Source organism: Nothobranchius furzeri, chromosome 15 (genome assembly GCF_043380555.1).
Source record: "Nothobranchius furzeri strain GRZ-AD chromosome 15, NfurGRZ-RIMD1, whole genome shotgun sequence".
In the NCBI taxonomy this organism is placed as follows: domain Eukaryota; kingdom Metazoa; phylum Chordata; class Actinopteri; order Cyprinodontiformes; family Nothobranchiidae; genus Nothobranchius; species Nothobranchius furzeri.
Window position 1 is genome coordinate 26,972,498 of NC_091755.1, and position 23,814 is coordinate 26,996,311.

The 23,814-nt window shown below is 40.9% G+C and overlaps 1 protein-coding gene across 16 annotated transcripts in view; it reads right to left on the minus strand.

Annotated features, from left to right (window-relative positions):
* huwe1 (HECT, UBA and WWE domain containing E3 ubiquitin protein ligase 1) overlaps positions 1-23,814 on the minus strand; it is a 41,882-nt gene that overhangs the window by 13,831 nt on the left and 4,237 nt on the right. For 3 of the 16 annotated variants that reach the window (XM_015967844.3, XM_015967836.3, XM_054745898.2), the window contains exons 3-47: positions 19,640-19,689; positions 19,420-19,489; positions 16,452-16,550; positions 14,650-14,856; positions 14,385-14,537; positions 14,226-14,288; positions 14,024-14,101; positions 13,870-13,920; positions 13,612-13,780; positions 13,429-13,529; positions 13,103-13,253; positions 12,905-13,032; positions 12,685-12,825; positions 12,486-12,591; positions 11,866-11,973; positions 11,667-11,768; positions 11,446-11,526; positions 11,155-11,261; positions 10,728-10,905; positions 10,560-10,651; positions 10,268-10,488; positions 10,075-10,132; positions 9,716-9,907; positions 9,369-9,614; positions 8,769-8,902; positions 8,580-8,692; positions 8,306-8,485; positions 8,001-8,217; positions 7,797-7,919; positions 7,395-7,632; positions 6,894-7,241; positions 6,492-6,548; positions 6,000-6,122; positions 5,812-5,907; positions 5,444-5,713; positions 3,658-3,825; positions 3,438-3,565; positions 3,263-3,344; positions 2,692-2,868; positions 2,038-2,589; positions 1,702-1,897; positions 1,392-1,559; positions 1,158-1,303; positions 664-730; positions 40-263 (exon numbers count right to left, since the gene is read on the minus strand). In XM_015967844.3, coding sequence (XP_015823330.1) covers positions 40-263; positions 664-730; positions 1,158-1,303; positions 1,392-1,559; positions 1,702-1,897; positions 2,038-2,589; positions 2,692-2,868; positions 3,263-3,344; positions 3,438-3,565; positions 3,658-3,825; positions 5,444-5,713; positions 5,812-5,907; positions 6,000-6,122; positions 6,492-6,548; positions 6,894-7,241; positions 7,395-7,632; positions 7,797-7,919; positions 8,001-8,217; positions 8,306-8,485; positions 8,580-8,692; positions 8,769-8,902; positions 9,369-9,614; positions 9,716-9,907; positions 10,075-10,132; positions 10,268-10,488; positions 10,560-10,651; positions 10,728-10,905; positions 11,155-11,261; positions 11,446-11,526; positions 11,667-11,768; positions 11,866-11,973; positions 12,486-12,591; positions 12,685-12,825; positions 12,905-13,032; positions 13,103-13,253; positions 13,429-13,529; positions 13,612-13,780; positions 13,870-13,920; positions 14,024-14,101; positions 14,226-14,288; positions 14,385-14,537; positions 14,650-14,856; positions 16,452-16,550; positions 19,420-19,464 — 6,684 coding nt within the window. In that variant the 5' untranslated portion in view covers positions 19,465-19,489; positions 19,640-19,689. Of the gene's footprint in view, positions 1-39; positions 264-663; positions 731-1,157; positions 1,304-1,391; positions 1,560-1,701; positions 1,898-2,037; positions 2,590-2,691; positions 2,869-3,262; positions 3,345-3,437; positions 3,566-3,657; positions 3,826-5,443; positions 5,714-5,811; positions 5,908-5,999; positions 6,123-6,491; positions 6,549-6,893; positions 7,242-7,394; positions 7,633-7,796; positions 7,920-8,000; positions 8,218-8,305; positions 8,486-8,579; positions 8,693-8,768; positions 8,903-9,368; positions 9,615-9,715; positions 9,908-10,074; positions 10,133-10,267; positions 10,489-10,559; positions 10,652-10,727; positions 10,906-11,154; positions 11,262-11,445; positions 11,527-11,666; positions 11,769-11,865; positions 11,974-12,485; positions 12,592-12,684; positions 12,826-12,904; positions 13,033-13,102; positions 13,254-13,428; positions 13,530-13,611; positions 13,781-13,869; positions 13,921-14,023; positions 14,102-14,225; positions 14,289-14,384; positions 14,538-14,649; positions 14,857-16,451; positions 16,551-19,419; positions 19,490-19,639; positions 19,690-20,981; positions 21,091-23,814 lie in introns of those variants that run through there. The other 13 variants (XM_070544630.1, XM_070544625.1, XM_015967837.3 and 10 more) reach the window with 12 other exon arrangements.

Genomic DNA, 23,814 nt, shown 5'->3' on the forward strand with positions numbered 1-23,814 from the left:
TGACATGAGAAGATGGCAACATCCTGTTAACCAACCCACCTCTTTAATAAGCTCAGACTGTCCCGCGGTGTAGAAATAGGAGGCAATTAGCGTGGCAATGCCCACATAGGAGCGCACCAGTTCAGCCAGTAGTCTCAAGATGGTAGAAGTAGGCATTAGAGGCTTGCTTGCCTTGACCTTAGCTGCTTTACTCTCATCTGAGCTAGAACCCTTCTCTCCCTCTTGTTCTTTTTTCTCCTCTCTCATCTCTTCTGGTGTGGAGGCTGAAGAAGATTTCAAAGCAAAATAAGATATTATTAAAAGATGAACCCTCAAGCTTCAAGAAGATTGTAATAAATAAATAAATATGATCTAGATAACATTCTTAGCTTCAACAACATGCACACACAGCTCAGAAATAATGTGTATAAGCTGGTATTCAGTGGCTGCCTAAGAAAAGTAGAACTGATTTTAAAATCCTATCATTTATATATAGTGTGTAAAAAATATGTTTGGTAAGTACACCAACAAACATCCCTCAGGTTCACAGGCTGCGTTACTTTGACATACCTCATATCAAGATGATGAAAGCAGGTTTTTAAAAGCTGATTAAAATAAAATGTCCTGTTTTCACAAGCAAATGTTCACAATGTTTTAATTTAGTTTCCCATTTAAAACACTTACCTTCCCCTTGTGGTGTGCCAGATTGAGAGGACTCCGCCACACCTCCATCAGCAGCAAACACTTGGGCCTGGAATGGAACAGACAACCTCATCATTGACGGAAAATATATATATACAAAATTGCGAAGGCGGACTGTTTTGCTAACATGCAGGAAATACCGACGAGTTATCCAGAAAGTAGCTAAGGGTTACCAGAAATGTTTCTGGGTTGATCACTTGGTACTTTTAAGATTTAAAGAGTCAGGAACGGGGTCTGAAAAGCTGTTGGAAATATCGACAAAGTCGCCAAGTTGGCAGCACTGTAGGAGGAGCGCTTGATTTGCAACTTGGAGCAGCGGAAGAGGGAGGAGCAAATAATCAGCTTGTTTGGTTCTTATAATAGTTTAAAACTCAGATCGTAATTGGGATTCAAATTAGACTAATTGAGCAGCCTTAATACATACACAGAAACACAGACATTTGAGTCATACAGAATGAACCGACATTGGCACTTACATTGATATGGAATGCTGGCTGGGAGTCAAAGTCGCTTCCCTGTCTAGTCAGTCGGTACTGCTGGTAAACATCATCACCGACATCCTGCAGGATCTGGCACAGGTCTTGACTACCAGGAACTGCAGCTCGCTCTTCTGAACGCTCAGCTGCAGCACAAAAATGTATCCATGTCAGAAATCCTCAGAGGATTTAATAATGTTATAACAGCAGTGAGGTTTTTATTAAAGAACTCACGTTCTTCAGGGGCATGGTATGCAGCCAAAGCATTGAGCATGTCATAGATGACATCTTTGATGGTGTCGGGGATGGACGGTAGGGGAGACAGTTTCAAAGGAGTGGTCTTCACAAGTTGCACAGCATTTGGCCCCTTAATTCGAAGGTTCTCAAACTCATCATCAGAGGCTGCAGATAAATAACCATTCAGGTTTAAAACATGACTCACTAAACAAATCTGTTTTGAAGCATTGGCAATAACAACTACTTTACAGCCTAAAAACATGTCATCTAAGTCATCTCTCCTATATGGTGTGTTGGCAATACTTACTGGTGCCAGCTCCACGGGGCACAGGCAGAGCAATGCGAATACAGTTGCTGGCCGTTTCAATGAAGCACTCGGGGTTACGACATGCAGCAGGGCCCAGGACACGGAGGATGTAATTGATTTCTCTTGAACCAAGGCTGCCTGATACCACTCCTGAAGTAGTGCTACCTGCTCCACTTGTCACGGCCGACCTCACCACCTTTTGGCAACATAAGGATTAGGATTTTGGAACTCACAAGAACAAACCAGTTAACAACTCTGTCACAGAAGAAATTGGAAACATAAATATGTATATGTTCAGTTGTTCATATCATATAAGAAGTATGGGCATATGCTAACCTTCTCCATGGTGTGTCGTAGAGTGGCTGGATCTTCTATGATGTGTCTGAAGAGCAAAGTCACAAGTGGGGTGAAGCCATTGAATCCAGAGCTCTGCGTCAGTCCCAGAATCATCCGTGTGCTCTTCAGCTCAGCAAACATCATTGCATAGTGGTGGTTGCGAGTAAGGCGCAAGCAGAGACGAAGTGTGGCATGAAGAGTGTCGGGGTCCACAGGAACACTAATCATACTGACACAAGCCCGGATTAAAACAGTGGTCATGTCATCAGTCAGGCCTTTGACAACAATGTCAGAACCCTGAGAGTAGTCAGACTCCAGGGAGGTTGAGGGGCAGGAAGTGGTTTCTTTTAGCTGGTTAGAATCATCCTTAGATGCACTCATCTCCACCGTCACCCCGGAATCTAAATCAGTTTGGTTTTCTTCCACTTTGCTCTTGTCTCCCTCCTCTCTCTCAGAGTCAGTTACATTACCAGTCTTGGAAGGCTTGGTAATGCGAGGCACTTTCTGGACAGTCAACATCACTGGCCTTCTGTTACCAGTCTCTTCATTTACCTAGTGGATACAGTTTTCCAGATAAGCAAGAGGGAACCAGCAAATAACAGGAACAGCAATAAACCATAAATCATGCACAAAAACAGAAATGACTGCATATACCTGCACCATTGTGTTAAATTGCACAGTGTATCTCCGTCGTCCAGCCGTGAAGCGGACGCTGCTCTCCCCAGCCCTCCATGCAGAGTCAATGGTGCTGTTGTTGGATGCGCTGTAACTGCACCAACGCCCTGAGCGATCATCAAACCATCGCCAGTTGTTTCCATTAGGCTGCAAATACTAAGAACAGAGAAAAGAACATCTTAAACTTTATTGTGTAGGGTCTACATATAAACACTTTATTCAAACAACAAAAACGTGTTAAAGCAATGGTTGCATTTTAAAACCAATCTTGCACTCTATCCATTTCTCAATCAGCCAGCACCCAGAAGGGTTTTCTTGCTACTAATACACCAGTTCATTCATAAATAAGAGGAAGTCAAGTGAACGGAACACATACACAAGGGAACTAAACCTAAGATAAGATTAGAGAAGTGTGTTTTTCAAAGTCACCATGCGAAGCAGGTTCTGAATAATCAGTGAAGCTCTAATACCCCCGTAGAAGTGTCCCTGGCCCCCCTCTGACATTCCCGTTTTCTACTCCATAAAGATCAACCAACTCGAGTGTTTCTACCTTGTTCATTTGTTCTCTTCTCTTTGAGGAGACAGCCATCTTCTCGTAAAAGTCAATTAGCAACAGCACTGGTGTTATCCATCTGTAGAAAAACAAAACATTTTAATGCTTAACAAATGTTCCTAGCGTGTGTGTTACAGGTCTTCTGATAGTTCTAGAAAGCTATGAAACTCACTTTGGAGTCTGAATGTCTTTGTGCTCTTTGGCTGCCTGCAGACACGGCTGAACGACTTCCAGGAGTTTGATCAGCAAATCAAGAATCCCACTGCTCTCCACCACTCTGGCACCCAGGAGTTTCAATTCCTAGATAAATAAATGGATTGTATGACGTGCAAAGATAACCACTGACAAAAGTAAATTAACCCTTCATGAATAAACATTTTATGGGCTAAAACCTTTAATTCTGGCACCTCAAAGAGCAACGTGAGCAGCAGAATTCGTGTTGCCAGCTTAGACGCCTGGGGCAGCGTTGCCATCTGTCTGGTCCACTCAGACACAGTCTTTGTGTCACTGGTGGTAAGGGGCTCAGCAGCCTTGATCAGCACATCTGCAGCCTCCCACACCTGCACACGCACGCGCGCGCGCACGCACACGCACACACACACACACACACACACACACACACACACACACACACACACACACACACACACACACACACACACACACACACAAAGTCAGGCTGGCTAAATGGGGAACATTTAAAGTTGGTTAAATTTTTTTACAGCAATATGGAAAAGATGCTGAAAAAAGGAAGATTTTGATTCCAGTTAAACTGAGAATTTAATATGAATGTATTTATTTTGAAAATACCACAGGGCCCACCTGACTTCAAAGTCACAGCTGAAGCTTTTGAAAATGAGAGTTCTAAGGTTAAAACCAGGGGTGGAAATTAAAATTTGTACTAGCCACATTTTTTACGTGAAACATTTGCCTTGGCTACCGGCTTCTACCTCTGCTCTGAGGGAGATTCTCTTAACTTCAGCTTTGTACTTCATAAACACTCTGGCTGCTTCCTATTCACATCAGTTTATTCCCTTCTTTTCATCTAATCCACAATGAAGGAAAAAAAAGAAGATTACATGTCATCTGATTTTCATATGAACTGTAAGAACTTTAATTGCAACAGCTAAATTACTGAACACTATGTGGCTTAAGATTGAGTTAATTAACATGTTTATTATTATCTGACTAAATGTTATAACATGTAGTGACACTATAGTAGTATCGTACAGGAAAATACTAGTACCTTGTTGCAGATTTTTAACACATTACTAACAACCTAAAGCATTATGACTGTTTTTATAAGAAACTTTAACACTTCATCTCCAAGTGTGGTTTATTTAACTCGCTTTCAACTAATAGGAGATAAACTGATATAGCTCTGTATAATCCTAAATAAAGTGTAATTCTCTTGTAAGGAAAATTATAGTCGATTCATTTTTTTTTTTTTTGTCCAGCTCTTCTTATTATTAAACCATCATCACATTGGAACATAACCTCCAAAGGGTCAAGTTAATTCTGTGGCTTGTTACAAAATATAAAGAGAGGTGGTGAAATGGCTCTTTCAGCTGTAAATGAAGCAGGCCCCTGCTCTGTGTTTCCCCCACTGCCCGAGAGGCGCATGCTCGTTACAAGCTCGTGCCCGATGCTCTCTGCTCGTAACACAGAACCAGCGCTGCTTTTATTCAGACCGAGTCACTCGCGTAACTCGTCGTTGTCAGTTCTCTTCAGTTTCTCATTAAAACCACAGTTTAACATTCGGTTCATTTTTTGACTCCTCTTAAGAATAATTTTTATTTTCTGCCACCTGCTGAACAGCAAGATTAGCTACGTTGCTAATGTTGCTGATCAGTTCTTTTAATGAGAATGGCAGACTAACGGCAACACGGACGCGTTGCTGCCCCCGTCAGGTCAGCTGTATAAACAACGCTGCTTTATCTTCATATTTGAGACCTGCCACTATGGCGTGTGCGTTGTCAGTTAACTCGCCACTACATGAACTTACCCGTATTTGGCCGGTGGCGGGTGCTAATTTCCACCCCTGGTTAAAACATCAATCTACTTGACTGAATAAAAAGTATTAAATGGGAATGAACTAAACTTCAACAAGAGTCCTGAAATCCCCAAATGTTCCACTTAATAGTTTTTTAAAATATTAATGAGAATTTATTCACTGACCTGGTGGACAACTTGTCCGAGGATGAGGTCTCTGTACTCCGGGCCGCTCCTCTTGATGGCAGTCATCAGCAGGTCACAGAGTCGGTAGACCGTGTCGGGCAGCTCATCTAGGAGATGGAAGCAGCCAGGCAGCATGGAGTCAGTGAAGGTGTGAAGTTCCTGGGGGTCCAGGGGCTCAGCTTCCATAAAACGTTCCAAACAGCGCGCCTCCTCCTCTTCTGCCCGCTCCCTTGCTCTTCTATCCTCCTCCTCACGCCGGCGTGCTGCTTCCTGAAGCAAACAACAATGAACCCAACAGCTGTTAAGTCAAATTATTCACTTTAACTAAGACACACTGTTTTTATGTAATTTAAGAAAAAAATATGAACCTCTGGAGAGTCGGAGCGTTGCTCCATGCTGATTTCCTGCCCAAGTGACATGGCAATGGCCCTCATCATCTGGTCCTCCTCTGACATGGTCAAATCCTTGATGGAACAGGAGCAACATTAGCTGCGTTTGACCATTTAAAACTGCAGAATTATTAAATTAATTGAATGTACTGATACACATAACTTACCCGTACTGCTCCACCAAGAAGGGGAGGTGGATGTGTGAGAAGGTACTCGGTTGCCTGCTCCATAGTGCTGGTGTTGAGTAGGGCCTCCATGGCGTGTTCTCTTGAGAATCCCATATCCATCAGCTAAAAGCCCACAAAAAAGTGCTTTTTCACAAAAGTGCAAATAAAATAGGTCATAAACCAAAGGGATGTGTGTAGGGGGAGGGGTTATAAAATTTTAAAATCAAAAAAAGATGGGGGACAGTGAAAGACATCAGCTATCATTATGAAGGATCAGAAAAACACTTCACTTATTTTCCATGGGTGAGAGGCCTCTACACACACTTCACAACAAAACCTGTTACATTAAAAAAAATCTGCATTAACTGAATAATCTGGTCCTAAGTTCATTAAAATTGTAGTTTTCCCAAATCAGTTCCCTCTCTTAGCTCCACCTTTTAAATGCTTCCTTTCTACTTCATTAATTTCTCCTGTCACTGATGACTCTTATACCTGCTGAAACTGCTGCTGCCGGACCTGTGCGTGTGCCTCTCTCCCTCTGCCTGCTTCCTGTCATAAAACAAACAGTGGCCCATGGTTGAGTGCATGCAGAAAGTGAGGGAGGGAGACGTTAATACAAAATCCGTTTTAGTCATTTGCTGACATGGCCACCTAGATGTGACTGACCTGGGCTGGCAGATCTACCTATAGTAGTCATATGAAGCTTAGGAACTGTCCACAAGGACTAAACTGGCATGCAAAGAGAAACACGATGGCAAAAACCAAAATGCTTTTTCATAAAAACTCAAAAGTTGTTTCTGGGTTACTAAAGGGTGCTATGGCAGACTGTGTGCTAAAGAAGAAATAACTTTGATCCAAGTAACTCAGGTGAGAGTGATGATTTAGGGCCAGTACCTGAGTGAGCTGAGCCTGGTTGACCTGAGGCTCATGGCGAGGTGTGGAGTTGGTAGACTCTTCAGCTGATCCTGCGGCTGGCCCTGCGGTGGATCCAGTTCCTGTACCAGTCATCTCTCCACTTGTTGTAGATGCTCCTGGAGCCACAGTGGGTCCCAAAGAACTGGAGGCTGTCCCTTCCTCATCAGGGCGTGCCGTCCCCTCTCTCTCCTTAACCAGCCGCTCCTGAATAACAGGCTCCCCTCTGAGTATGTGGCACAAGATGGCCAGCATGGATTCAGCCATCCTGCCTCCATACACCTTCAGTGGCTTTCTATTCCATAGGCTGCGGATGCAGCTGAATGCAGCCTTAATTAAAAAGAAAACTGGGTTACAATAATGATAAATGAAAGTAAATAATAACATTTTATGCTATTATTCATTTATGTGAATCCCATTAATATCATGACTATTAATGATGGAATTAACTTGTTTAAAACATCCATCTTTGCAAACACTGACCTTCTGGGTGACAATGAGGAACCGAAGGGCACTGAACTGGGGCATGGTGGGTGTGATCCCTGGCATTTTAGCAGGCAGGGAGTGGGGCGAGTCCAGCACAGTGCTCGGGTTAACCATCTTCTCCACCAGCATTAGCCAGGCATCCAGAAACTCTCCTGTCCCATCAGGGAGATCTGTGTGCTCCAAGCCCTCAGACACAGGTACTTTCCCACCCATTGACAGGGCCCAGTTAAACGTCCTGCACAAAAGCAAGTAACGCAATAAAAACCACTAAGAGAACATTTGAATTCTGATGCAGAAAACAATCAGAGGTGAGAGAGGGAGGTGAAATAAAACTGTTAATTTAGATATGGATTGATTCTTAAAGAGCAGTGTCATTTTATGGTGTATGACAGAGCTTACTCAAACAATGCATCATGTCCCCCAGAGCAAAAGAACTTCTGCAGCATGAGGTGGTAGGGATATTTTCTCTCATCAAACAGCATGGGAGATGTAAAGCCCACTGAGCAGATGAAGAACGTTAGCCTGCCACAAAAAAAAATTAAAACATTTAAAATCTCTCACCAGATAAATTGTATTTACATAACAGAAGAAGTCTCATCTTACCTAAACCGTGGTGTGGGTGTGTATGGTGGGGGCTGCCAACTTAGACCTTTGGTGAGAAGCTTGGTAAGAGCAGAGGCAGTGGCTCGTGCAGCAGGTGTAGGGGTGGTCCCTGTGCTTGTGGCATGATGGGAGCGGCGTTGGCGTACGGGGGAACCTACACACAATTTTACTAACAGGCCAAAGAGCTCAGCCAAAGCTCTACCTAACCTAGATGAGGCTACAAAACAAAGAAACTCAGTTAGAAACGTTAGCTTTATGTTAAATGCATAACTATTATAAAATAACGTGTATGAGACTGATCTCACCTGAGAGTAGAGGTTTAATTTGTTTGATACGAGTGGCCATAGCTGGGGTGAGTTTGGACTTTGTCTTTGGGTCGGATGCTGAAGGTTCATCTGTCTCCATAGGAGCCAAGGCATCCCCATCCAGACACATGCCTTCCAGCAGACCACCAGCAGATGAATCCACAGACACCGTGTCAGTTTCTGTCAAATTTAGTAGAAAAGAAAGGTTTAATCAAGTTTTTTTTTTTTTTAAACACAACAGCAATACACAAACTAGATGAAATGGGTTTGCTACCATTTCTTTTGGATCCAGAGGCTGTGTTTGTTGCAGCACTGCCTGTTGGTTTTTCCTCTTTGGGCACAAGTTTCTGCATATCAGACTGGCCAAATTCACATCCAGGAGGAAGACTGTTGGACACAGGTGACACATGCCAAGTTACACACAGCCAGTTTATGAAGGAAAGGTTTTAAAAAAGGCACCTACCTGTTGGGAGTGCAAAGCGACAGCAGCACTGTGCTTTCCCATACCAAAGAACAATAGAGTTGACTGAGCTTGTTCAGAACACTCAGGCCCAGCTGGGAGCCCCATTGGTTTACTGAGATGGCTCTGATCTCACTCTGTTAGAAAAAGAAGACACAGTCAAAGATCATAATACAAAGGCGTCTGGGGAAAAATGCCCAAAACTTACAACTAAAAGTGTTTCTGTGTGTATTCAAGGCGTGAATAATTTTACCGTTGTTGAGAATAAAATATATATATATATATATATATAAAAAAAAAAGATTTAGTTTCCAGAGACAAACATTAAGAAACAGAAAATTGCACATTACACTATTACATCTACAACAAAAAACGACTGGCTTTTTAAGCACTGCAGTAAGACTGAAAGTCAGAAAATACATCTAAATGTATATAGTCATTGCAGTACTTCAGGTAAAAGTTCAAAATAGGATTTCTGGAATTTAGGACTGAAAATCCAGTGGAAAAAAAATTACATTTATTATATAATAAACAATAGCATTATTCTGAGAAAAATAACTAATAAGTGTCAAACAAAACCAAACAAAAATAAGTTATACTTACCTGTCCAACTCTGCAAGTATGGACAAACATGAGAATGTACGCGTGGGCTGCAGTCAGAGCATGTAGGAGTGGCGTGGCTCGGGCTGACAGAGTGGCATCTGTGACATGGCCCGCATTGGCCAGCTCTCTGAGAAGCACAGACCCACCAGGCATCTCAATCGGTCGATGAAGTGGTTCCAGGGACGTCAGGATACTGTCCAATTGGCACAGGCCTTCCTGAAGAACTTTAGGCTCATGCGAGAGCGTCTATAAGAGAGAAATCAGAAGAAAACGGATATGAAGGCTCAAAAAAGGTATACGATAAAAAAATAGTTTCTAATTAAAAATAAAAGAAAAAATAAACAGACATTGTTTTTCCTCACCAAGATGGACTTGCACACACCGGCCACAGCTTGACAGGCTGCTGATGTAGGAAAGTCGATGGGCAAGTTGGGAAGGCCCAGAATAGAGACCAAAGGCAGCAGACCTTTCTGGTTAACAAACTCCTGACAATGATCATCTGTGGTGTTGTTGCTCAAGATGGATTCCACAAACTTCATCTGAGAAACATGAGCAGAGCTAATTAATAACTGACAAATGTGCTGAATGCTGAGATATACTGGAATAGTTCACATTGGAGAAGCTACATCATCATTAACAAAAAAAATTAAACATTAATTCTGCATTGATAAAAGAATCCCAACAATATTGATTCTTCAACACTCACCACGTTCAGTATATAATCCATTAGAGGAATGGGTATTCTCTCCTCGGTGCCCACCACCCTGCAAAAACAACTGTCTTGTTAAAATGTCAACTGTTAAAACCAGTATGAAAAAGACAGTCAGCTGACGTTAAAACAAATAAAAATCTGAAAAGAGATGCTGTTCTGTTCTATTGTGTTGTGAACTCAGTCATACAGTTCAAGTGGAACTGACTGCCTGTTGCTCTCTGGTTCTCCCTGCTGCTGGGTGAATGTGTGGAGGGCCTCCTCTTCCTCCTCATCCTCACTGGAAGCTTCTTCAGCAGCATGACTGGAGCGTGCTGGCGGCACAGCCACCGTGCCATCTGCTTTCTGGATAGATGGCTTCTGGCAGATGTACTCTGGAGCTCGACCCAAGTTGCAGATCTCCTCCAGTAACTGAAACAGTCATTTAGTTTTAATAAATCAGCAAAAGGTAAACAAACCAGAACAGAGCAAACATTTACTACCTTAATAATGGCAGTAGTGGCATCCGTCTTCAAAGTGGGCTGGTGCCTCATGAGCTCATCGACAGCACTGCCCAAGTTAGATGCAGTGTCGCCTATAGCAGAAAATGCAACACGTTATCTATCTAAGCATCTCCACAACAGAACAGGTGAAAAAGCCTAAACAATCACCTAAAGGGTCAGAGCTGCGGCGGCGGCGCATGGCAGGCAGATAGTCAGGGGACAAAAGCACTTTGAAGAGGCGCTCAAAAGGCTGACACTGAACAAAAGAGTGTAGACCTCTGGCATTCAGGCAGAGCGCGCTGAACACATTTGGGAGAGAACCCAACACCTCACGGGTAGCAGGAACCTGAAACACAATGTGATTTAAAGACTCATGTTTAGCCTTTTATTTGTAGGAAAGTGCTTCACTGAACAGGACTAATTGGGATTCCAGCTTTTCATGTCATTGTTTTTAAACATCTGAAGTCATTTTGAATTTGCGGTATTCTGAAACTTGTCCAAACAAGTTCTGTTCAGTTTACATTTAAGAAAATAAGTTTTCATTAAAATTATAGACTGAAAGCTGATGAAATAAGGAAAACAACTGGAAACTCACATCTTTGATAAGAAGGGCGTGCAACATGACATCAGTCAGCCCATTGTCCTGCAGAGAGGAGAGCAGGGATGGCTCCTGGAACACAAACACTGTCACCACCTCCGTCGCTGAAAGACAAAAGAAAATTACAAGTTGTTATCAAGAATGATGGCAAAAATATTAAAATTATTACATTTAAATAGCAGTCAACAGTATCAATACAACATTTTGTTGTTGATGTGCATTATAGTGATGCTGAGCTTGCATCTCTGAACTCTGAAGGTAATTTTCTAATTGATACCAAGTACTCACCTAACAAGAACAGGGAGGGGCCATAATATTCCGCATTACTGATGATGTGCTTAAGTGAGGTAGGCAAGGATCCATCCATCACTTGAGAAACAAAAGAAGGAATGGGTAAAACACATATGGTATAAAAATCTTTCTGAAAATGTTCGCTGAATAAAAAAATAAAAAAACTGTAAAATTATCTTTCACCAGTGAAACAAGGGAGTTAATTGTCCATAACTTACCGTGGCGGATGCCATCAGAAAATGCAGGATCCTGGATGGCCTTCTTCAGGAAGTTTAGCATTGACTTCAACAGAGCTGCCCTCTGGGGGATACACTGCACACCTACAGAAACATTTTCATAGTGATGAAAAAGTTAAGCTTTGACAAGAGATTTTCTTGCCTTTTTTCTGCTTTTTGTGTGTACTTGTGTAAAGCATACCTGCACGAGGCATATTAGCAGAGCTGCTCTGTGCTCGTTGATCTACCTCTGGTCTGGAACCAGAAGACGTTGATGGTCCAGGGCTGCTTTCCATGGCAACTTCAGACACTGAAAATTCATGTGTTATAGCAAATCAACAAAATAACTCTCTAAAGTTTAAATTTGAAGTCTTTAAATTTAGCAACAATACTTAAGAGCAGAGAACCCAAGAGTCAGCCTTGACAAATAAAATAATTAATACATAGAAAACTGTCCTTATGGCAGATGAGTCAGATGATGTTTATACAAGAACTTTTTCCACAAAGTAGTACTAGATTTAGATTTTAAGAATGGAGATGTCAGTAAAGAACACAGATCTTTATGTCACGCTTATGAAACCACTTAACTATGACTGCTTTGATACAAGGCTAATTATTATGGTGCAGGGAGCCATCAGATGACGGGTGAACTAATAACAGAGTAAGTATGTGATCAGTTAGTTAAGCTATTGTCCTGAGATATATATCAATTCAAGGCCTGTCACTGTTCATTCAGCTTAAACCTTCTGAGTTCAGGTACTTTGATTTAAGTGCAAGTATGTTAACTGCTGAGAGCTAAGAACCTTTCATGTTTTAACTTACTCTCCATGTCTGTGTCCATGTCTTCAGACTCCACAGCTGAGCTAGGCCTCTGGATCTTTGGCTTGATGACAAAGGGACACTCTTTCCTTGACAAGTCCACCTCATGCTATGTAAAAATAGTGAGTAATAAAAAAATTAAATGACTCAATTACTAAGAGCAGCTTTAGCTTTGATGGAAAAACAAAACGGCAGAACTCACTTCTAGCCTGCAGATGAAAATGGAAAGGCCGCTGTGAGACTGAAAGGCAGCCATGTCCAGATTGGTGATAAGGTCCACAACCCGCACTGCTCGGGTCACAAAGGTGATCTGGTCCTGCTCATCGCCTAAAAACTTGATGACCTATAAAAGAAGAAAATGGGTTTGTATTGAGTCGATCAATAATACATTAGGATTAAAGGTTCAAAATAGCTGGATTTACTTTCAGGAGGGCTTCCATCATGCCACAAGAGACGAGAGCTTCTCCTCCAGCGTCATAGCTAGCCAGGTGGTACAGGAATGAGAAGAGTGCTGTGGCAAACTGGTGTGGGTAGGGTTCCATCAAAGGATCTAAGAAATAAAAAAATACTTTTAATTTACTGGTACTGTTAAAAAATGTCCGTATGTAGCCAGTTCTCACCAATCATTGCTTGTATACAGTTGCGCACCAATACAGGCAAGAAACCATGATAGGACGCCGTGCCAGTGCAGTCAATTATGTTGGAAAGCTTGGGTGTCCTCTCCAAATGAACAATTGACGTTAAAGTGCGCAAAGATGCGGCCTTGATATCCTGAAAACAAATTTAAGCAAAAAATGGAGTTAAAAAAAAAGCAATCAAATAAAGAACTGGAGAAAGTTTTTGTTATTGCTGCTCTACTGACATCAAAGAAATGACAAAAATGTTGCCTCTTTTTCCATTTTATACATAGGATGCCTGAGCTAGCAAAATATTAATACTTTCTCACCACAAGCTGTTTGTCTGTTATCTGTAAGACATCCACCAGCTCTTCTATCAAGCCATTATACAGAATACTGTTGGCTGACTCTTGCAGAGCATTTGAATACACTGAAAATAAACAAACAATTTTGGGTAAATCTTGGGCAGTTTTTTATGTTTGTTCTTATAAATGAAAGAAAATTTAACTCACCCAGTATAGAGATGGCATGCAGTCTTGCCTGCACAGCTTGCAACCTCTTCTTGTGATTTGAGAAACCATGGGCCAGTCGAATGTGAGTGAACAGTAAGGTCTGTTTGTCCTTAGGGATGTTGTACATTGCTGTCAGCGACTCCATGATTTCTGATGGACTTTCTGAAATCTATAAAGACAAAATGCAACATAAATAAAAGGAATATCATGCTGTATTGTTTCTTTATGGAACAAACCCCTTTCTGCTTTAGACTTTACCTTGTCAAGCTGCTCGATGTGAATATAGTGTAGTGTGTTACTACTAGTCTGCTGGATAAAAAGGAAAATGGATTAGGAGGCATTTGAACACAAAAACATAACAGAATCACTGGATTTTTGTAATGTTGGCTAAATTAAATGTATTGGCCTTTACCTTCTTTTCAACTTTGACCTCTGGGCCTGGTTCGGCGTAAAACTCAAAGTGCAGTGTGGTGGCACTGGGAGGATACTTCTGCTCATGAAACAACAAAGGGCCACACAGTAGAGATCATTCATTAAATGTCATTTGACAATCACATCAAAGAAAAATAAAAAGTCCCACTGCATTATTTTAAATAACTCCTTTAGATTCTTACCGACATGGGCAGATCCCTGCAGCATTCAGCCAGACCAAAGCCATTCTCCTTTCCTCCCCAGCTCTGCAGATGGAAACAGGAAAGACCAGACAATGCACCACCTTCTTTTCAGAAACAGTTGGAATCATAGCAATGAGAAAAGAGAAGGATCCATCAAACCTCAGCCAGGTGTTGTAGACGTGCCAGAAGAGGTGTTCTTTTATCAGATCCAAGTCTAGTGATGTAGTTGGAGCGTTTACTGAACACGTAGAGTAGATTCAGCACAGAAAGGACCACTTGCATGTCGCATGATGCCAGCAAGTTGGTTAAGTGCTGTAGATGTGAAAGAGTAGAAAATAATAGAGGGGACTAGTTAAAGAACCTTGTTTTTCCTTTATGACAAAAATAAACATAAGAAACAATAATTCAGAGTGCATTAGCACACCTCTATGGAGCTGTAGAGATGCCTGGAGAAGCTATATTCAATGAGCAGCGCTGTGAAGTTGAGCACTGCCAAAAGCAAGGCTTTGAGTTGTCCATTGTCTGGACGGTCACACACTAGCAGCCATGACATATTCTCCACTGTCTGGCCGGCATCACACAAAATGCCATCAAAGCGATCCAGCAGGTCCACCCAATGGTAAAGCTCACACTGTTGGGAGGACAAAAAAGTGACAGGTAAAGCATTCCAAACCCTTTCCCCACAGCCCACGGTAAGTTTGGGCCGATGTGCCTCTGTACACAACTGCTACATTTGTGTACACAGGTCAAAGTTGACATGCTGCTGTTTTAATTCTATGCCAGCAACAAAGAGCAGGCCCAAACTGCCTGTGTGTCAGGGAAAGCTGGTGCAGTAGAACACTGACAATAATGTTATCCAGCTGTCTAAATACAACAAAGCTCTGAGTTGCTTCTGTTGGTTTGTGTAAATGACCTAAAGGGGATGACTAGCTTTAAAACAATGATCAATTTCCACCAACAATATAACAAAGACTCTTTAACTCATTCACTGCCATTGATGACTAAAGTTGTTGTTTTAAATCCAACCGTTCACTGCCAATGCCAATGCAATGCGACTTTGGTCATCATTAGCATTTTTTTTTTTTTACTATGTGGGCATCAGAATTTTTTTTTACTATGTGGGCATCGGAACGAGTCCCTGCACCGTGAGAACAAACATCTCAGCTCTAAAGCCGATCTTCATCCACGTATGTCACGTGACCGGGAAGCAGAAAATCCATGTGTTAAAAGATTGTTTTGGGCCTTTGCTGAAAAAAAGAAAAGAAAAGTGAGACGCGAACCAAAAAAGCTTCTGCCGATCACAATTCGACAACGTATTATGAAAGAACGGATAACGCTCGAAATTCTTCCTTATGTAAGAGGTGAGTCTCCGCTTTGTTTTGGTAGTTTTGGCGTTGACATCATCCAAGTGCGCAACGTTCTGCGACTCTTAAAAAAAAAACCCAGTAAAAACGGTGAGAAATGCTGGCAGCGAAGGGCTTTACCAATCAGGAAACAGCTGGCAGTGAATGAGTTAAAAAGGTCTATAGACTCTACCCTGACGAGACACAAAATATAAACATGCATTGAAATTAACTGTCTAAAAATACATTCAGCATCATTATTAATGATGCAGTGGCGCAGTGGTTAGAGCTATTGCCTAGCAGCAAGAAGGTCCTGGGTTCGCTTCCCAGCCTGGGATCTTTCTGCATGGAGTTTGCATGTTCTCCCTGTGCATGCATGGGCTCTCTCCGGGTACTCCGGCTTCCTCCCACAGTCCAAAAACATGACTGTTAGGTTAATAGGTCTGTCTAAATTGTCCCTAGGTGTGTGTGTGTGCATGATTGTTTGTCCTTTGTGTCTCTGTGTTGCCCTGCGATGGACTGGCTCTCTGTCCAGGGTGTACCCCGCCTGATTGCCCATTGACCGCTGGAGATAGGCACCAGCCGCCCCCCACCCCGCAACCCTTCGTGGATTAAGCGGGTTCAGACAAAGGATGGATGGATTAATAATTCATAAAAAAAGTTTCAGTTTTAAGTCCGTACTATGAGTGTTTATACAGCATTTTAATATTAATAAAAATCAATAGTTGCTGTTCTACTCTGCACCTTTAATGAAACAATTTTATCAGGTGCAAACTTTTATTTCTCTAATGCAAAGAGAACTACTAAGTGACCGTTAAAAATTATGTGCCCCAGAAACAACTGAAGAATGTCTTTCTCCATTAACCTTTTCTCTGCGTCTTACCTTCCCAATGTTCCAGGTCTTGATGTGCTGCAGTTCAACCAAGAGTTGTTCATCGTTGCACGCTTTGAGCTTCTCTATAAGTATCCTGCAGTCTGCTGGCTGTTGGTTCAGAAGAAGCACAAATGTTTTTCAATGTTCATAAACCATGCATATTAGAGGTGTAATGGTACGCAAAAATCGTATTCGGTTCAGTTCAGTGTTTTAAAGAGTTAAGTTCGATTAATTTTCGGTATATTATTATATTTCTTTAATATCTGAAGCGGCTCCTATAGTGAGCAGAACCAGGTGTCATCACAGGCTGCAGATCTAGCATGATGTGTTTATTTCACAAGTTCTTAGTGCAGCTATGAGTGTCACGCTCATACAGACAAGTGTTGTGTTTGACTTGATGCTTCCTGTTTTCATTTCTGCAGCGAGCCTTAAAAACTCACCTCATACTGCTTAGAGTTTCTTCTCTAAAACTCGTATTAAATAACAAGCTTCCGGCACGCCATATTTTTCGGTGTAAGATGAAAACTTTACATCAATTGTCACGGGGAAAATTCAGCAGACGTGTTTGTTTACATTTTTGCCACTGTGTGAGAGAAGGGAGGGAGGGGTGACACTGCGTTTAGCGTCTCTACAGGCTCCAGTAGCAGCAACTGCCAGCTGGTTTTATCCATCTAAAAGGCGTTGATCAGGATTTGCAGATCACATTTTTTAAACAGAGATCAGGCACAGGCAGCCATCATGAGTCACTAAATACAGCGTCCATGCAGAAACTCGCCCAGGAACATTTATCCGCTGCTCTTAAGTCACGCAAATAAAAATTCATAATTTAATAGAAAATGAACTGCAACGGTACGCAACTGGACCAAACCGAACAGGTCGATCCAAAACGATTTGACCCCCCCGAACCATTACACCCCTAATGTATATTTCTTTAGAACAACAAAAACATTCTACACCATAAATCACATAATACTTTTAACAAGACTGTGATATGTGGCTATGAACACAAAATGTTTAAAGATCATTCTAAAAATTGAAGAGCCAGGTCAGGTTTGGAGAGATCTGTTCCCCAACTCAAAATGATTTCATCACAGCCGACTAGCCAACCAGTAGTTCTAGCGGACAAACATTAACATTAGCTCAGAGGAGAGGGACCTAAAATCTCTGATGTATTCTCAGAAAACTAAACAGTCACTGATGTAAAAACCTGATTTGTTACGCCACTCCCAGTTTAGTTATCATTTTTTACACTATGTGCAAAAAATAACACACAGCTAAGCACCTGGCTTAGCAATTATTGTTTTTCTTGCTTCTACCATATATGGAAAAAAAAATAAGAAATTGTAAAATAAAAAAGCAAGTAATGGTTATAAAACACCTCCTTAGATTATTCTGTGTTCTAAGCCAATTTCAAACTTTAATACGCAGCACTTTTGACAATAAATGTTAGCCCTTAACCCAATTTAACCAGTGATAAATCAAACAAGGTGTTCCAACTAAAAACAGATACTAATTAGGGATGCACCGATGGATCGGCATTTGATCGTAATCGGCCGATAGCGCCCCTATCGGTTTTGATCGGAATTTTCAAAATAGATCAAAGCAAACCGATCAGGTAGGGTTGTCACGGTAACCAGTGTAGCGCTAAACCCCGGTAAAAAAAAAAAAAAGTTGACAATAATAACCGTCTTGTTTTTAAAAAACTATATTATCTTGGTGGGTTTACTGTGGCTGCGGTGTAGGCGCGGTGACCCTTACCAGCCACCGTATCATCTGCAGAACTTGCCGGCGGCACATACACGCTTTGTTTACAACAAAACTTTCTTGAAGCTAAAGCTGAAATAATGGTCAAAGGAGGAGACGGCAGCGCTCAGGAGGACATTTATTATCCCTCAAAGAAGACAAAGTCGGAAGTACGGGCATATTTTAGATATTTGAAGAATGCCGAGGGAGTTTATAGAAGACGGCTATCCTGTTTGCAGCACGAGCAGAAAAAGTGTCTGTGAAAGGCAGCAACGCTTCCTATCTCATGACACATCTGCATGACCATCACCCACAACTCTGCAGTCAACGCAAGGCAAGCTAACGTTAGCGTTTTAGCTAAAATGCGTGATCCGAGGTTTTGGGTTGAGGGAGAACGCAACGAGTCGCTATATAAAGCAGCCGCAGCGCCGCTACCTGCATGTAAACCGTGTCGCGGACACCCCATGTTGAAATGACGCTATGCATTACGGGGCTCCCAGGGGCAGATAAGAGTTGGTCTCTCTCCGAGAATAATTATGAATTTAACAATGATTACTGCCTGATGACATTTTCCCACATCTGCAAAGCTCACTGGAAGGACACAAACCGAGGACAATATTTTCCTGATATAGGGTTTATTACTCAAGTAAGGGTAAAAAAGTATCTGATTAGAAGGCTACTTGAGTACTAAGTATCATCTGATCTAATATTTTTAAATGATGACATCAAACAGACATAAAATAAGAAGTTATGGGCAAATATTGGTATTTTAAAGACTAAAGGGGAAAAATGTAAACAAATAAACAACTTAATTACAAAATAACACATTTTAGGCAAAATTTAGACACAAACTGAGGACAATATTTCCTGACATACAGGGTTTATTTAATTGTGTGAAAATGTAGCATGTTTAAAAAAAATACCGCGATAATACCGAAAACCGTGGTAATTTTGGTCACAATAACCGTGAGGTTAAATTTTCACACCGTGACAACCCTAATACGGACCATTTTAGATTAGGTTACATTTCCTTTATTCCCAGATTATGTAGTTTGTAGCACTCATTATAATGTTGTAGAAAATTTCTGGCCAATCCACGTGATCGGTATCGGTGATCGGTATCAGCATTCTTTGATATCGGTATCGGTGATCGGCAGCAAAAAACCTGATCGGTGCATCCCTAATACTAATGAGAGTAAACCTTAAAGAAAAGAAAAAAAAATAGATGGCTTACTGCTTCTGTTGGCGTTTTCTTTAACTTGCTTCTGTCAACCTTCATTGTAGATAATCGGTCTTCTGTTCCCCTAATGAAAATTGAACATCAGACAAAACATAATGCAGCTGTAATACAACACACTTACTTTCGGTTTTAATGTAGGTTAAAATTTTAAATTTAATAATGATATTTAATGTATGAGAAACAAAGTATTGGCTTAAAAGTAACTTATACTTACAGAAGTGTATTTGGCAATACTGAGTTTACAGCATGTTCCAGTCACTTTACCTGAAAAACAACAGATGTCCTTTCAACCACAATACAAACTAGATAAGACATGCTTGTTCATTTTTGTAAATCAAGCTTAAGTATCATTAATTGAAGTTTATTTTAAAGTAGGATACATAATGCAGTGTTGCAACAAATTAAAATACGGATACCTATTTGTTTCACTATTTTATGAAGCACTTGGTAAATAATATAAAACAATAAAACATCACCATCTTTACTGAATGTTGACAAATGAAGTACTTATCACAAGCATCAGTCAAAGCAGATTATAATGGTATATGTGCTTAGTTTACCGAGATGTCTGATCATCACAAAGCAGACTGAAGCACAGCATTAGCGAGAAGCTAGTGAACATTATGCGACACAAAGTTAATCAAATTAGGTTGTTGGGCCACATTTTTGACCAAAATCTTTGTCTAATAATTTGAAGACAGCGTCAAATCCAACACAAACAATACGATAAGTAACCATCTGCTTAGACACCGTGAACTCTCCGCCACGACATTGATCAAAGTTATAGCTACCTCGCTAACAAGCTAACATCTTAGCACGTTATTTACTCATCAAGTAGTCATTATTGAGACGTTGACTCAAAGGTGTTAGTCAAAATCGACAAAAAAATCATCGTTTAACCAGCTTGTTATACCTCCAAATAAACTAAAGACGCTGGTAAGTTTAACGTAGAGATCAATCGATCGTTTGCTACGGAGATGTTGCCCCCTGAGCAGCTAGCACTGAGCTACCGGTGTTACCATGAAACGAAACATCCTAGAAATGCCTACTAAGTTCGACTTACAAAAAGCCAACCAAGTCACAAACATGTTTCACTTGTTAAAAACCAACAAAGAAAATATATCCAACCAAAACTAAAATGCGTTGTTATTCAGATCATTTGTGCTACAGCTGTCAAATAAGGATCTCCCAGATTCACCATCCTGCTTCAACAGGATTCTTCACCAATTTAGGTCGGGGTTGCTGAGGCCTAAAAAAACCCACTAGTTACTAATCATGTTTAAGCTTCGAAACAAGAAACAAATACGTGCACAACGCATCGTGAGTAGCAACAGTTAGACACGTCCGAGTAAAATACCTGAAATGATAAGATTACTTGTAAAAAATGCGTTTTTCCTCCCTATTTAACAGCAGCTAATGACAGGGCACGGGCTAGCTAGCGGGCTGAGCAACCAGCCGAAACGCTAAATAACTCGCTGAATCGTCGTCGGACTGGTCTAACGTGACACCGCGAGTTTGTTTTTAATTTTCGATCGAGCAAATTGACAAGCGGGTACCAAAGTCAAATATGAAGTGCGTCCATCCCTCTGCGTATTACTATATCTGCGCCCGTTTCCATAGTTCATAGCCATTAGCTGTTGGCACAGTCATGACTCCAGGTAGTGTGCAAAAAGTGAATAACGGTAACGCTACTGGGAATGAGTAGCCACTGCTGTTTGTTTCAATGCATACAAATATTATACAAAAGCCAATCACTTAAACTGGCAACTAAAGATTAAAATAAAAATAAATATGGCACTGCAATCATTAACTCTCATAATCAATCCCAGTAGGCTCCATAACCAGGAAACTCTGCAGTTAATTTGTATTTCACATGTAATAAACATGCTACTGAATGACAACTTGTGTGCAGCTTTGAAAAATCTCCTAATTATACAGGGTTTTTCCTGGCTCAAATTGAGGCAGAGGTGGTACCATCCTGACCATGCGCCAGCACATGCATACTCTGTGCATTCAACTGCCCCACTTTTTTAAAGGCAAAATATTATAAAAGGCTCAATTATATGCATTAGATTGGTGTTTAGTTCCCCTTTTCCCATCTGATATTTATAGTTAAAAATTGTGTTTTAATTTTGACCTACATTTCAGTAACATTTTAGGTTTAAATTATTAACACTCATCTTAGTCAAAATAACACAAATATATCCAGTAAAATATAATGCATTTCATTAACATGCATTTGTATTGGAAATGGTAATAACGTTTAATTTCTGCTGCTATCACTGAAATGGTGGCATGTCTATTTTGTATGGGTTGGCAATAATGCAGTTCAAATTATGTTCAAAGATAGAAGCGTTTGTGAATTATATACTACAACGGCTTGCCGAACTTCCTGCTTTTGTGTGCAGCGGTTCTGATCCATAGCGCTGCAGGATGCAGAATAAACAGGATGGTGGTTCATCCGCTTGTAGAGTTTAGTCTTTCTTTGTTTTACGATCATCATATATATATTTTTATGCGCCACTTGATCGTGAGACTGCTACCCGTTAGCTTTAGCATTAGCCAATCTGCGTGTAGCTGCACTTTTGATCCCAAACTTTGGACCGGTTCTGCCTTTGCTGGTTCCTGTATTTTCCTCCACTGCATCCAGATTACCACACTGTGCGCCAGTAAAAAGCATTTTTCTTACACCTAACTTACTTTTGTTCAATAAAGTTCTGGGGAAAATAGAAATTCAAAGATGTTGCACCAGTGCTACGTTTAAAAATAGACCGACACGCACAGACTGTTTTTTTCGTTGCACTGTACAGCCCTGCTCGGATATGGAAGAGCCTTGGGGAAAATCAGGACATCAAAAGCACCAACCGCAGATATGTACCAACTAGCGAGAAAAGCAACATTTGATCTTTTTCTGCAGCAGTTTTAGTGCTTTTCGGTGCACTGCCCCTATAGTGGCGCAACGCTGCAACTGCAGTTAAAATAACCCATATAGCTGGGGGCAGAGTGAAATCAGGCTGGGGCAGCACAAAATTAGCTGGAGGCGGCCGCCATGCAAATTTGAATGCAGGAAATACCCTGTTATATGTAAGTATACCATATATATGAATGGTCCATTATTTCAAACTGAAGCACACAGGCACAGGTACACAAATCCTAGTAAACCAGACTAAGCATCTGACATGTGTATAAATATGACTAATTATTTAGTTATATTTATGTGTGCAAAACCAAAACCAACCACTTCAATGGATGCAACAGCTTTTTTTAACTTTCCAACAAATTGCTACCTGATGATGTAAAGCAGAATTTTCAGACACTTTCTCTGAACGTCCCTGTTTAACATTTTCAGGATCATTCATAATACTCCTAATGCAAATGGCTAATGTATTTGCAGCATTTGAACAATTGATTTGAAGCTGCATTTAAGTTGTGTACTGTGTTCAATAATAAACATGAATACTGCTTGAATCAGCTCTGATTTCATGTGGTGCAGGCGGAGCTTTATAGCTGACTGCACTCAAGTGGTGGAAGAACCAATGAGATGAGAAACTAAACACAAACCTGAAGCAGAAGCTACCTGTTGTCTTTTTCTTATTGCGAAAATGGCACACTTACCTTCGAGATAGATGTAAATACTAGGGATGAGCGAGTACACCACTATCTGTATCTGTTCAACTATCTAAATGATCTGTATCTGTACTCGGAGTGGGCGTGGCCTAACTCGGAAGTGGGTGTAGTTTAACCGAAGTGGGTGTTGTTTACATCAATACATTATTTTAAGTCTGATCAGAAGTTGCTATGTGTATTGTTTATTTGAAAACTATTTACAGAGCAGCCTCAGAGTTGAAATTAAATGTTTTTGATCACAATAGTAAAGGAACTATTACAGAACAAGTTTTTCAATCAAATCAGAACATTAATATTTAAGTGCATGAATTAAGAGAGAGAGAGAGAGAGAGAGAGAGAGAGAGAGAGAGAGAGAAGAAAAGGTCTTTTCTATAGCGCCTCTCAAGATAAAAATCACAGGGCGCTTCACAAAACCAAAACATGTAAAATATAAAAAAGAATTTAGAAAATGATTAAAATATATTTAAAATGAGCAAAAAATAGACAATTGTGATTAAAAATGTAAAGAAAGAGAGAGAGTGAATAGGAAATAGGGAGTGGATCCTAAGGGAGGAGAGAGAGAGGGGGGGGAAACCCGACCGGAGCGGAGGCAGTGACTGACGCAGCACAAGCAGTTTTCAGCTCTATCTTGTCAAATGCACCACGTGCGTTACGAAAAAGTAACTTTAAATAACTTTAAAGTAACTTTAAAAAGAGGTGAACTGAAGAAAACATAGGGAGTGCTGAAGAAACATGAGCAAGCACAGAGAGATCCGTTACTGT